The sequence below is a fragment of the Mytilus edulis genome, chromosome 11, assembly GCF_963676685.1.
Source record: "Mytilus edulis chromosome 11, xbMytEdul2.2, whole genome shotgun sequence".
NCBI lineage: Eukaryota > Metazoa > Mollusca > Bivalvia > Mytilida > Mytilidae > Mytilus > Mytilus edulis.
The window spans coordinates 57046295-57061697 of record NC_092354.1 but is presented as its reverse complement, the minus strand read 5'-3'; the positions used below and the strand labels follow the sequence as shown (position 1 = coordinate 57061697).

Sequence of the window (15403 nt, the reverse complement as noted above, 5' to 3'; positions counted from 1 at the left end):
CCATGACATTATTTTTTGTGTGATTGTGTTTGTTTTGGTTCGTCTTCTTCCATGCTGCTTCAGCAAAGTATTAGATACATCCGCAAAATAAAACTAATAAATTTTAAAACTAAAAAGATTTGATTTTCTTTGTGGTAAACAAAGATATCTTAATTAAATTAATCATTCCCAATTTCTGATCATAAAATAAGGGTTACTATTTATGATTTTGTAGGAACTATATTTTGTGAAGTCATATCCGGATTGGGCGGAAGTGCAAATAACCCTGGTGATTGACAAGTCAGAAAGTGAAAGTAGACTAAAAGCCAATATTGGTTGAAATTTAAAAAAAAACACACTTCCACTTGGTAAGTTATGAAGTCAGGTATATATGGTTACTAAATTGTTTCTAACAACCCCTTGCGATCATTTATATCAGCTGAAATCAGGTATATGATCTCTTGATCACGAGTCGGTTTCGTTTTGAAATTACACTTCTTATGGTATTTATTTTTTTTATTTCATCTGTAGAGTTGTACCCTTGTCACTGAAATAAAGTGAAAAATTTCAATATTTGTAATAAAAAAATGGTTTTATTATTGAATTTCTGGTGTTTATACACCTACAATTACATGTATATGGACACCTGTTCATGCTATCACTATCAGCAATATACAAATATATTTCCATATCATCTCAAAACTTACTATAACCAATGGCAAAGAAGAAGAAACAACTAAGCAGGTTTGGATTGCCTTCTGGCAGATATAGTTCCACAAGAAAGAGTGTAAGCTTGTTTAGTGGACGTCAGAAAAGCGAGTTTGAGTGCCACCTAAATGTACAAGAGGATTTTAAGATAAAACTTATTAGAAAGTTGAGGTCAATAAAGCGAAATAAAGCAAAGAGAATAAATCTGTGGCACAAGTGTTCTAAGAAGAACTACTATATTTACCGTAGTAAAGAAGGAAAGTTTCAAAAGCATAACATTACAAATATAACTGCCTCTGGATAAATATTAATAAACTTAAAATCCATGCAAGAGCATTTCACAGAAATAACTACCCACACCATATTTTGCGAAGCAGCCAGAACAATTGCCTGTAATGGAGGGAGCGCTATAAATTTGGAATCACAACTTTCATGCTACGGCTTAGCCTGTATTCTGTCAGCACGTTGTACAGGTTGTCAGAAACAGTTTGTGTTGGAAACTAGTCCAAAATTAAAAACAGAGGGAAGCAACCATTATGACATTAATGTAAGAGCTACATGGGGTTCCCTAACAAGTGGTAATGGACTAGCGCAACTTAATGAGTTAATGTCAACACTGGATTCACCATCTATGACTCAAAAAACCTTTTCAACAATTGAGAATGAAATCAATCATTGGTGGGAGAACATGCTAGAGGAAGATCTCAAATGTGCAATTGAAGAAGAAAAACGCATAGCGATAGAAAATAATAGATTTCATGAAGGTTGGTATATATTATTTTCTATTTAATTTAAAAAAAAAAAGCATCCCAGTGTGCATGATCTAACAATTTTTTTTTGCATCATGCTTGTACAGACCTCTAAATTTTTACTATCAATAAATGAAGATTAAAAACATAACATTAAATTATCATGAAATAAGCTCAAATACTGATCACTGGACATTAATCATTCAAAACATTAATGGTCAACAAATTCACTAATAAAATTATCATCAACTTACATTATGTAGCCAACATATTTGTTATATAACATCCTGTACAAGCCTTTTAATAATAAGTTAGTATTTATATAACCAGCACCTACATGCAATTTTAAGGGCCATTGGCAGATTGAGCCCTAGTGCGTTGGACCGCCTTTTCTTTATAAATAGAAGTTTTTATCAACCTTGACTGTAGATTATGCTCATGTTATTCCTTGCTAACAACTTAACATAGTCAACTATGATTAGTACATTGAAGTCACATGTAATAAATAATCATAAACTGGCTATATCCGTTGCAATGTATGATTTTAAGATATATATACAACAGGAGAACAATAGAATAACAATATATCACTATACAGATACACATGTTCTACACTTCCTAATACATGTAAAGCTATTGCAACAAGACTAGAGATTGACAATGAAGGTCACTTGAAAATAAAACTGAATGACAAAAGAGATAATTTCAGGTTGGAACCCCCCCTTTTTTTGGACGATCAATGCATTTGAATGGGGACATGTAATTGGACCCCCCCCCCCCCCTTCGTCCTGGGTAAGGAACCCCCCTTTTAAGATGTCTGGATCCGCCCCTGACTCCTGCATACAGAGTAAATATCTCCAAGCTGAAAAGATATTCAAGGGCTTGTATATCCTATCATAATTTCCTTAATAGAGGGTTGCTGCTCAGAAAGAAGCTTTTTTTTCAATGTTTATATAATAAACCAAGAGTTCAAAGTACTGATTTTTTTAAATTTAACAATCACATGTTGGTTGACTGTTATCATGGTTATTGAATATCCATTTCACAGTTCATAGTGGATATCTTTCAAGTGTCGTGAATACAATACTGTTATCTTTTCCATGAATTTGACCTTTAAATTACTGGGTTTGTACTAACAGGACGGGTGCCACATGTGTAGCATTATCACCTAATATTACACACGGTTTTTGGTTGTATTCATGTTCAATCTTCTGATTAGCTTTTTATGTCTTATTAGTTCACCTGGCCCGAAGGGCCAAGTGAGCTTTTCCCATCACTTTGCGTCCGTCGTCGTCCGTCGTCGTTAACTTTTACAAAAATCTTCTTCTCTGAAACTACTGGGCAAAATTAAACCAAACTTGGTCACAATCATCATTGGGATATCTAGTTTAAAAAATGTGTCGGGTGACCCAATCAACCAACCAAGATGGCCGCCATGGCTAAAAATAGAACATAGGGGTAAAATGCAGTTTTTGGCTTATAACTCAAAAACCAAAGCATTTAGAGCAAATCTGACATGCGGTAAAATTGTTTATCAGGTCAAGATCTATCTGCCCTGAAATTATCAGATGAATCGGACAACATGTTGTTGGGTTGCTGCCCCTGAATTGGTTATTTTAAGGAAAGTTTGCTGTTTTTGGTTATTATCTTGAATATTATTATAGATAAAGATAAACTGTAAACAGCAATAATGTTCAGCAAAGTAAGATTTACAAATAAGTCAACGTGACCAAAATGGTCAGTTGACCCCTTTAGGAGTTATTGCCCTTTATAGTCAATTTTTATCCATTTTTCGTAATTCTTAGTTATCTTTTACAAAAATCCTCTCCTCTGAAACTACTAGGCCAAATTAATCCAAACTTGGCCTCAATCATCTTTGGGGTATTTAGTTTAAAAAATGTGTCCGGTGACCCAGCATTCAAATCAAGATGGCTGCCACGGCTAAAAATAGAACATAGGGGTATTTTCCACTGAAACTCCTGAGCCAAGTTCATTATAGATAGAGATAATTGTAAGCAGCAAGACTGTTTAGTAAAGTAAGATGTACAAACCAAACACATCACCATCACCAAAACACATTTTTTTCATGAATCCATCTGCTTCCTTTGTTTAATATTCACATAGACCAAGGTGACCGACACAGGCTCTTTAGAGCCTCTAGTTTTGTGTATTGTTGTTTTTCTATGGTCTTTGTCTTTTTAATCATGGCTTTGTCACATACTTTTTTTACTCATGAGTTAGAATGGACCTTTGAGAGCTGTCCCCTCTTTTGATAGTATTCATTGTCAATTTTTCATACTTGTAAATGGCAGAAAAAAATATTCTGTCTATACATGTATACATGATATATATAAAAACTAAAAACAGGTCCATACCAATAAAACTCAAAAGAAATGAATATAATGAATATTGGGTGTTCAGAAATTTGCGGCTTTTTTTTTTGGCAAAAATTTAGAGCGCTAGCCTGTATATAGCTGGTCAAATCAATATTTACAAATTAAATATAGATCTTATTTTATATTGGTTTTTTAAACAACATGATCATTAGAATTCCTAAATGCAGAAAGCCATTCATTACTTTAATGTGCTTATTTTTGGATAATTAATTCTTATCTTCATATAACATACATCTGTATGATATAAGGTTTATAAATCTTCTATTTTTAATGTAGTTTTTGAAGGTGTTATTTAAAGATAAATATAATTTCAAAATGTACCATCTTCAATAATGAGCAAAGTTCATTCATCATATTGAAAGTTTTATGATTTGTCATGCTACATTGATGGAACTTTATACATGTTATTATAGTAAAAGCAATATTTACAGTCATTATAGATTCTACAAAGGATATCTCATGCAAGTTATCTTAAGAGCCATTTTCAAAACTTCTCTTGTTTATCTGTATCATGTCAACAAATTTAATATGCCATCATGGCAATATATATGCTTTTGATCAAGCTGTTTATTTGACCTTTGGTAATTTGTAGTAATTAATGGTGGACATATTTATAGTTGAAAAAACTAGTAATTGCATAAGTTTAATTCTGGTATTTTTTTTATTTTTTTTTTAGGTGTACCATCAATTAGTGTCATTTGTGATGGGGGTGGTCTAAAAGATCACATAAGCATTCCTACAATGCATTAGGGGGAGTTGCAATCATTATTGGAGCGGAAACCAAAACAATTCTTCATGTGGGAGTCAGGAATAAGTTTTGTTATATTTGTAATAGGGCAAAAACTTTGAAACTTGATGTTGAAGAACATGAATGTTTTAAGAACTGGGATAAATCTAGCCAGGCAATGGAGGCGGATATAATTGTGGAAGGCTTTCTTAAAGCAGACAAACATGGAATAAGATATATGCACTTAATTGGTGATGGTGACTCATCTGTGTATTCCCAAATACAGCAGAAGGTTCCAATATGGGGAAAGCATGTTAAAAAATAGAGTGTGCGAATCACACCTATAAATGTCTCAGATCAAATTTGGAGAAGCTGGTGGTGGAGACTCCAACTTATAAAGGAAAAGGAAAACTTTGTAAACGAACAAGAATTAGAATAACAAGTGCTGTTAGATGTGCAATTCGCATGAGATCGAAAGAGAAAGATAAATTAAAGGCTGCAAAACAACTAGAATTTGATATAAGAAACACATTATCACATGTATACGGTGACCATACTAGGTGTAGTGAATTTTGCAAAGCTGGGAAAGCAAGTAAGACAAATGCTGGTCAGCATATAGATTTAGACAATGATGACACTGATGATAATGTTTTTACTGATCAGGCATCTATGTGGTCAGATGGAACCTCATTAGAGGCACAAGAAGAATCACGGTTTGATTATGATTTATTCCCATCAGACTTGGATAGTGCAATGCGTCAGGACATAGCATTGATATTAAACAACGTGGCTAAGAAAAGCATCAGTTTGATAGGTAACTTTACAACAAACCTTGCCGAATGCTGGATGCATATGAGATCCAAGTTTGATGGGGGTAAAATGTTTAACCATTGCAACCGTGGATCATGGCATACCAGATGCTATGGTGCAGCACTACGTTTTAACAGGGATCCGAAATGGTCAACATCTACATGGCAAGACATCACAAACACCATTCATACCAGGCTATTATTTTGATAAGCTTTTTACTGAACGACAATTAGCTTTGGAAAATAACAACATCATAAAATCAAAACCTGAAATTAAAAGTAGTAGATGGAAGAGAAAAATGGCATCAGTTAAGGAAGGTAACACAAAAAAGGCAAGAATGCATTATGGAAACCAAAGTATACAAGTTGAGGAAGACATAACAAAATCTGAGTTGGAGGAAAAAAAGACAATATTTATGAACCAAAATTATAATTTAGAATTATCTCATATTAAAGAAATTGAAAAACACACTAAATTACAGCTAACATCAGCTTCGTGGATGGATGAGAGAAAGAAAAGATTAACAGCATCAAATTTCGGCCTTGTTTACAAAAGAAATCCAAAAATACCTGTAACTCCTTTGGTTAACTCATTATTATACAGTACCTTTAAAGGTAACAAAGCCACTAGATTTGGACTTAGAGAGGAAAGGGTGACAATTCAAGAATATGTGCAACAAAAAGCCAAACAAAAAGTTAAATTAAAAGTAGAAAACATGGGTCTTGTTTTTGATGAAGAGGTTCAATTTTTAGGTGCAAGCCCAGATGGCAAAGTAATAGATCAACATAACAACGAAGGATTAATAGAAATTAAAAATGATCTCCACAACAAGGAAATGACTTTATTACAGGCTACATCTTCAATAAAAACATTCTGTCTAGAGAAAAATAATAATGAGCTGACACTTAAAAAAAATCACAACTATTTTTATCAATGTCAGGGACTGATGAACATTTGTAAATTACCCTGGATTGATTTTATTGTTCGGACCACTAATCCATATGCTATTAATATTGAAAGAATATATAGAGACTCAGTTATGTGGGAGCAGAATTTATTACCAAAATTAAAGGCCTTTTTCTTAAATGCACTGCTACCAGAACTTACTCACCCAAGGTATAAGAAATATCCTGGTATTAGAGAACCTGGTATATGGGTATGCATTTTATAAAATAATGCTTTGCTGTTTTCTTTTTAAAAAATAATAACAATTCACACTTCTAAGGTTGCTCAACACTTCAGTTTTGGTTGATTATATTGGCTAATTTGAGAGGATTAATCAGACTTGTGTCAATTGTTGGAATTTTTTTTATTTTATAAAACTCTGGGTCAGACCCAAATGTTTCCCCGTGGAATCACCGGTACCCATGGTTAACATTGATTTGGTATATTTTCATATATATTGTATATAAGATACATTTAAAAATGTTCACAAGAATATTGAAAAAAAAACCAGCTGATATAAATGGTCACAAGTAAAAAATTACTTTTTTCTGTAGTCAAACAAATGTCAATTATAAAATAAAAGGGCAATTCAATATTTGTTCAATTAGAATTATAAAAAAACTATCACATTTAGAAAATCAATTTCTTTAATATTATTCTCATAATTTATTGAACAATGGTATGGACTTTTTTTACTAACCATTATTACATTTAAACATCATTTGTGATGTTTAAGCAATATTTTAAGTCCAGTCTTAATTAATAATTTATTGATATTTGTATATCTTTACAGTTTCTTTTTTTGCATTTTAATTCTTTATTGTCAGTAGGTTTGTTGTAAGTAGCAGTGTATGCTTTAACTTAAACTGAATGAAATATTTATTGCAGATTATGTTTTACCTATAGTTATTTTCTTGCAGTATAATGTCAGCATAAAAGGAAGTACACCTGGTCCATCAGGGGTTAAAAAATGTTGTTGCAGATAACTAGCCCAGGACTTATTGGCAGCAGGATTTTACTATCCCTGTTCGAAGAACTGCTAGCCCATCAAAGCTGACCTGCTAGCCCATGTATGCCTTACAAATCAGAGTTTGCTGCATAATACATGGTGGGTGTCATGTTTTGAAGGGGACATTATACAACGTTTTACACTAGTTTATTTTCTGGCAGAGAAAACATGTTTATTGGTATTATCGTGTGAAACAAGTGGTTTAATTATTATATTAGTTGTCCACACATACAAAGGAAACCTTTTATTGGGATGCTCGGGAAAACACTGCCAGTATTCACAGAACATGGTCTCAGAAATTTCATCCTGGCGCCACAGACGACCTTGCCCAGGGGAATCGTTTTGTCCATGTCACTAAATATGTTCTTTTCCGCTTTTCCCGATCGTATTTTACATTTTTTCTAGATGAATTTTCAGCCTCAATAGTACCCCCTTCATCCACCGATTAATTGAAAATCTCGACAGAAGCAATGTACAATACCCCCTGTACTGAGAAATCGATATTAAAAGTGTGAGATATTGCAATCAACAGATGATACCTGTCCACCCTGAGTTATTTGTTCTATTTTTAAAACATGTAACTGTACAACAGAGTTGCGTTCAATATCGTAGGGATACGTAGTGCTACATAGATTTTTGTCTACTGAACGAGTAGCTAGCCTAGCTGTTATCAATATATATGTAGCAGCTAGGCTAGATACTCGTTCAATAGTCATAAATCTGCATAGCCCTAAGTAGCCGCTACGATATTGAATGCAACCCTAGACCTGTACAAACCAGTTCAAATGCTTCGAATCCCGGATGACGTAATTGAATCTGATTGACTAAGATAGAATAGAGATGAAGGGATTTTCCACTATCTATTTTGGAAACGCCAATAATGTTTTGTAACTAGTCCGTCGGGCATATTGGGTTAAAGTTTTGATTGCCCGAGGCGCAAATGATCTAGTCCCGGGCGTCGGGCTAGTGGATTTTTTAACCCCTGTGACCATCCAAAAAAAAAAAACACTTCATGACCATGATGACATTGATGATGAAAGTACAAAGACAGATTTTAACCCATTGCCACCATTAAAAAGGTACATGTAATTCTGTACATCAAATTAACAGATGATTTAAAGCATGAATATAAAAAATAAGATGTGGTATGATTTCCAATGAAACCCCTATCCCCAAAGTTTAATCGAAGGTATAGGTAACCACTGCAACATTGTCCCATACTGTTTAGTTGGTTATAAAAGTGTGGACATAGAAATATGAACAAAATCAATAGAGAAAAATCTTGGCCTAAATTATAAGAAAAGAATTCATAAAAAAAAACAACACATATGATAGACATTATAACGGAACCAGTATATATATTTATTCAAGGACGCCTCTGATGTGGGAGTAGCTGCATTGAAGACCTATTGGTGACCTGTTGTTTGTTCTATGGTTGGGTTGTCTCTTTGACTCATTTCCCATTTCCATTCTCAATTTTATGATCCAAGAACAAGCACTAAACTACAGGGTTATGAGTTAGGACAGAGGCATAAAAATGTGGTGTGTGAAAAAAGTTCAAAAGTACTAAACCCTTACTAAGGGACGACATCAAAAGTTCAATGTAGGATAAAAAACTTAATTCAGATAGTTTTTTTAATGACCCCCCTACCTACCCCCTCTTAATTTAACTTGGGAAAAATTGATTGACCCATATGGATATATGTAAAATCGATGTAGGATAAACAAAACTTCCAGTAACTTTAACCCCCCCACCCCAAACTATTTGAATTAATTTTTGTATCCTTCATTGACCTTTTGATGTCGTCCCTTACCCCCTCTAAGTCTTGGACAGGGGTGTAACAGCAAAACATAAGGATAAACTATAAAAATCAGTTGAAAAAGACTTATCCAATTGAAAGAAAGGCAGAAAATATTAAACAAAAACAGACAGTCTGGGGAGGGTATATATATGCATCATATGCAGATCGGAGAGTATTTTCAGTTATAAAAAGCAACTTCAAAACATATAACAATTAAAAAATGAATCATGTACCTTCCACTAAAACCCTGTTATGTATTTTGAGAAAACTAACAAATTCTATATGTAGCTAACCCAAGTCAGGAGCCTGTAACTCAGTGATGGTCCTTTGTTGATGTGCTATATATTTTTTTTTACCAAGTGATAGTGGAGTGATATCTGGTGTTTTTGAAGGGTTAGAAGATCTTGCTGTACATATAAATGTAATGAACGAGTAAACTTACTTGACTGTATATTAAACGCATTAATTTAAAGTAAATCTGGCATATATTATATATTTTTGAGGAACAGAAGAAAGTGCAGTACCATTAAATTTGTAGAAAGAAGAATTGCACATGAATGGATTTTGGAAGACGGGTGTAAAAAATGGTTTAAAGGATTGGTCTTATCAGTTTTAAAGAAGTCAGATGGTGATGTAAATGCAGTGTATGAGATAAAATATGATGGAGAGGATGATGCTAATGAAGTTGAACACAAGGAGTTGTTAGAAGACTATAGAAACTCATCCTTAGAATTCATAGATATTTAACAGTAAGATGTTTACAGTATTTTTTTTGTAATTGCCTATATTCATGATATTGGATTCATGTGGTACTGATTAATGTATGAAATATTTTAGTCTACTCAGTAACGCTATGATTTCATTGTAAAATATTAGGACAGTGGAATACAGTTACCTAAGGAGATGCAACCTTACTGCAAATGTTGTTATAAACACAAAATAATACCCAAACAAAGTTTTCCTGTTATCTGATTATATTATAAAATAATTTCAAGAATTAAAAAGTAACTGTTAATTTTTTTTTTAGATTATACCAGATATCCAATAAAGTATTATAAACTGTTTTATTTTATGTTTATTTGTTTTTTACATCAATTGACTTTTATTCTTACCTTGACATTTTAAAGGAAAAATAATAAATTAAAGAGAAGATAAATAATTTCAAAATTTGGATTTATTACCTCCCTTTATATTTCTTTTAAAAATAAAATACACAAGAACAATGAAAATGATAATTTATTTAGAAAAAAACGTTTTAAATACTAAGATAATGAATGATTTCACTAGAAAGCTTGATTTTTTTTAGATATCGTGTACTTATTTAATGTGTTTTTAGCTAATTATGATATGTCAATTGGTACATTTATATTTACATGGCACACCATACTTTAAAAAAAAAGTAGTTCAAACAAGTTTTTGACCATTTTTTTTTGGCAAGCATTGATTGTTTTGACCAGGTAGTCTCTTATGTTGTTAACCATGTACAATTAAGATATAGCATGCCCTAGATACAACATTAAGGAACATTTTTATTACTTTTTTTTACAGGTATTAAAGACTCCAGGAATTCAGTGTACTTTTTGTGCTGATGAACATTTGAGTGGTAAAGGAATACAATATATGATATATTACAGCTAAAAGGACAATTCTGTGATAAAGTAGGATATATAACAATTTGTTTGATATACAATATGACCATATTTGTTGCTAAGAAGTATTTTTAATATATTTATTTCCATTTGTTAAAAATAGGGTCCACATGAACCTTAAGTGTAAATCACACCAAAACAAAGGTTCTGATATTCAACAAAGCAGGCAGACACATTTGTGAAAAATTTACTTATGAAAATATGTTGATTGAGAGTGTTAATAATTATAAATATCTTGGTTTGCACTTTAGTGCATCAGGGTCATTTTCATATGCTCAGAATGAACTGTATAAAAAGTCATTGAAGGCTTATTATAAATTGTACAAGAATTTATTATCCATGCACACTTTTGTTAGCACTGGCACGTTACAGTGTGATAATAGACCAATAAATTTCAATTGGGAAGGATTTTTTATGTAATATGTAGGTATATATCTTTCTCTTAAAGACGTAATTTGATTATTGGAACATACAAAAAAATAATGATATTCGTCACCAATGGTATTTGAATCGCAATGACAGCATATACGATTTTCTCTTGGTGTATTTTTCCATCGACCAACTTCTATAGGGATTTTGATGTTTGAACATCTAAATTTACTGTAGATGTATCGATCTGCCACTTTAAGATTGAGTAAATATGGCTCTAAACAAAACATTGTTTTGTATGAAGCATAAAGCACACCTCTAGATGAGTTTGTCATATCAGCAGATAGGCTCTGTCCGAATTGGTCAACCAATCTCTGTTTTATTTCCTTTTTAATATCCGAACTTTTGATATCACCCTGTGCATTCCAGACAAAAGAAAATCCTGTATCATCTAAAATTTGTTTCAAGGAAGATAACCATTTAAATGAGTATTGACCTGAGTTATGTAAGTTATACATTAACTGATACAAGATCCCAGATAATTTGTTACTACTGCTTTGCACTAGCCTTGACCAAAAGCATAGTAATTTAGTTTTGATATTAATTTTTAATGGAAATCTGCCAGTTTCCCCATAGACCATATAGTTTGGTGTTGTTGATCTAACATTCAGGACTCTTTTTAGGAAACTCAAGTGCACCTTTTCAATCATGTCAACATTTTCATGACCCCAGCCTGATTTCCGACCCATAAAGCAAAATTGGAGCTACCATACAATCAAATAGTCGAAACTGCAGATCTGAAGGGATGTTTACATTTCTTAACTTATAGTATAATGCATACAGTGCTTTTTGTGATTGTTCAACAAGTTTTTTCTTTGATAAATTAAAATTACAATTGTATCTTATTAATAATCCAATAATACAGGTGACCCAGTAATTTTCCATACGACAGTAGCGTGTACCCTTGGGGTGTGTATAACTTATTTTCTGGGGAACATCCTGTCCACGTGTAATACTTAGTATTTTGTCATCATATGGCAACAGATGACATTAAACCAAATTGTCTTTGTAGCATCGGTGTCAATTTCATGTTCAACCACACAAAAAAAATCAAAAAAGTTATGATAAAATCATAAGAGAAAGATTAAAAAATATTAACAAATAAATTTGGCATTGAGTATATTAAACGGGGATTCGTGTTTTAAAGAGCTTATTTCCAGTGGACAACAACAAATGGAAGTTTTTAACGACCTTGACTAGCTATATATACAGTACTTGCACGGTCGGTCCAGTGGACATATTTCATACTAGATAACTTATAGTAATTCTTTTTATATATACAATTAAAAAAAATGTCCGATCTGATACACGTACATATAATGTACAGAATTTTGAACAGCTTCAAATATATGGCCTTATTATTGGTAATATACTATATTAGTGTCACTGATTGCCTAACGTGTTACCAAATTACAAAGAAAGAAATTGGCCCAAAACCGCATTTTTTAAAGATATTTTTTTCAATCCCAAAATAGAGAAGGGGCCGATATATACAGACTAAAGTCCAGATGAGAAGTTTGAGTTGCTTTTCTATTTTAGCAAGGATTTATTATTAAATGCATCAATTTATTTGAACATGGGAACCAAATAACGAAACAAATAAACCGGACATTGGCCATACCTTTTTAGTAAGTGGACAAATAGGCAAGGATAATGTTTTTATCATTGTTCAAATATTTTAAAAAAAGTTCTTAACAAATTCACATTCATTACCTTTTTATCAGTTTAGGTAATTCTTCAGGGGCGGATCCAGCCAATTTAAAAGGGGGGGGGGGGGTCCTAACCCAGGACAAAAGGGGGGGGGGGGTCCAATTACATGTCCCCATTCAAATGCATTGATCGTCCAAAAAAAGGGGGGGTTCCTACCCCCGGAACCCCCCCCCCTCTGGATCCGCGCCTGTTCTTTATTAGCCTAACGATGAAGCCATATATGTACCAGTGTGTAGAAATACCGCAAAGGACTACTTAGTGCACTAAGAAGAAAGTTTTTTAACTAAGGACACTAAAACGATGTTTAAGGACCACAAAAAACATGGATATAAGAAGATATAAGTATATTTATCATAGTTATAAAGTTTGGTATCAATAGATATTGTAATTTTGAAGTTAAATGCCTTTTCTTATCAGCGCGTGCCATTCGACACGTGAACAACGGCATATTGCAAATTCACAATTATCATGTCCAATCAACCTTTTCGAATAAACAATTGTCTTTGATCGTTACTAATTGATTAGTTAATGGTAGTTGTTGTCAGACACTTTTCTTGTTTTGATTTGGTTCTCATAATATGCCAAATATCTGCATATTTAAAAGAGTTTAACATTAAATTGTGCGTTTTACTATTAACAGACGTATAACCAACCCGACTGATTAACAGACCAACCGCCCATATAGCCGCATACTCAAATATAGATTAACCGACCAATTTCTCGGTTAGCCTAGTGTCGGCCGTGATATACATTTTTAATCAGTTTACAAGTGGATTATAAATGGGTCAAGGTTGAGAGAACAATGAATTTCAATCGATTACACAGGTGACAATCAATTGATTGAGGCGCGTGTCGTTAAAACATTAAATAACTTTCTAATTACTAAAGATATGATTATAAAATTTGAATTTATGAAATTTTTCAAAGTATAATTCTATATGCCATGTCCTTTGTGACCGTTGTATCATTCCATCAGGACCATAGTGCACGTTTTTGTTCTTAGTGCACTAAGGAGGTCCTTTGCGGTATTTCTACGGACCCGAAAATAGGCTCTTCAAAGCTCTGTCAGATCGGCGGCACTTTTAACTGTTTCTTGACGCGTGCCAAAAAAAAAATGCAATACCGAGTTACAGATGCTCATTGACAAATTATCATCTTTCGATTAAATAATCTTAAATCTATATGGTCGTAAATTTTAAAGTTATAAAATCTAAATGTTAAGTGATCTAAAATTTTCATTACTAATGAGTATTTTCGATTTTTCTGTGAAATGAGTCTAAGGTCGTCTAAACGTATCCAAATTGCACCTATTTTGACAGTTTTTTCATCTACGTTTTTTTTATGATGAAGACAAAAATGTCCATTCTGTGTTTATTTTGTAGCCCTATCCTTCTTTATTATAAAGGTACACCAATTTGATTCTTATTCCATATGGAATCATAGAAAAATTGGTCTAAACTGACCTCCAAAACATCAATGATTCTGAAATTAGGAGTACCCAAATTGCTTCCATGCTTAAATTCACATAGTCAAAAGTCTAATAACAGAGCTTTTGTTTAATTTCTTTAAATATTTTGAACAATTGGATATTAGTCCATGCTTACTCTTCATTATTTTTTAAATGGATACTTGTAACATATTGTATTTGCTCATTTTAAAAAGATGACGTTTTGATGACGTCGCATGGCGACGTTTCAGTACATTTTGCTTTTTCAGTAAATACTTCATCTGTTGATAGATACTGTGAACGTTTTGTGTATATCTAAATAGTTTTACCTATGTTGAAAGATGTGCTTAGTATCAAATCAAAACAAGATATTTAGTCTCTAGAAAATCTTGTAAGATTTTCGCTGCTAGTTTTGCTAAATAGGTGCAATTTGGGTACTCGGTGCAATTTGGGTACCGTTACGTTACCATGTATATTTGGCTACTGACTGCATAGTAAACTATTTATGTACCTATTAGTGGTGTTTGAGCGGGACGCGGAATTGTCGAGGCGGAATTTTTGTAAGCGTGACACATGAAAGTCAAATTATTGTGCCGTGAAAACGGGAAATGAAGTTTAGCGGGACACGGGAAATTACCAAAATATCAGAATTGCTTACTTACATGTAGTGTAAGCGGGATGCGGGAATCTAAGTAACTAAGCGGGATCCGTGAACAGAACCCCCAATGAGACCCCCATTAGTTGTTGCTTATTCAGGGGTTAAAAAATGTTGTTGCAGATAACTAGCCCAGGACTTATTGGCAGCAGGATTTTACTATCCCTGTTCGAAGAACTGCTAGCCCATCAAAGCTGACCTGCTAGCCCATGTATGCCTTACAAATCAGAGTTTGCTGCATAATACATGGTGGGTGTCATGTTTTGAAGGGGACATTATACAACGTTTTACACTAGTTTATTTTCTGGCAGAGAAAACATGTTTACTGGTATTATCGTGTGAAACAAGTGGTTTAATTATTATATTAGTTGTCCACACATACAAAGGA

The 15403-nt window shown here is 33.0% G+C and overlaps 1 protein-coding gene and 2 long non-coding RNA genes across 3 annotated transcripts; all 3 read left to right on the top strand.

Annotated features, from left to right (window-relative positions):
• Nucleotides 1-233: 233 nt before the first annotated feature.
• Nucleotides 234-7273, top strand: LOC139495872 (uncharacterized). Its single transcript, XR_011657487.1, has 2 exons — nucleotides 234-347; nucleotides 7235-7273. It is a non-coding gene; the product is annotated as an uncharacterized lncRNA (long non-coding RNA).
• On the top strand, nucleotides 687-6540 carry LOC139495330 (uncharacterized). Its single transcript, XM_071283636.1, has 2 exons — nucleotides 687-1451; nucleotides 4509-6540. The coding sequence occupies exon 2, from the start codon at nucleotides 5428-5430 to the stop codon at nucleotides 6538-6540; it is 1113 nt and encodes a 370-aa protein (XP_071139737.1). The 5' UTR covers nucleotides 687-1451; nucleotides 4509-5427.
• Nucleotides 7274-8311: 1038 nt separating the features above from the next.
• Nucleotides 8312-11056, top strand: LOC139494897 (uncharacterized). Its single transcript, XR_011657203.1, has 3 exons — nucleotides 8312-8402; nucleotides 9629-9874; nucleotides 10674-11056. It is a non-coding gene; the product is annotated as an uncharacterized lncRNA (long non-coding RNA).
• Nucleotides 11057-15403: the final 4347 nt, after the last annotated feature.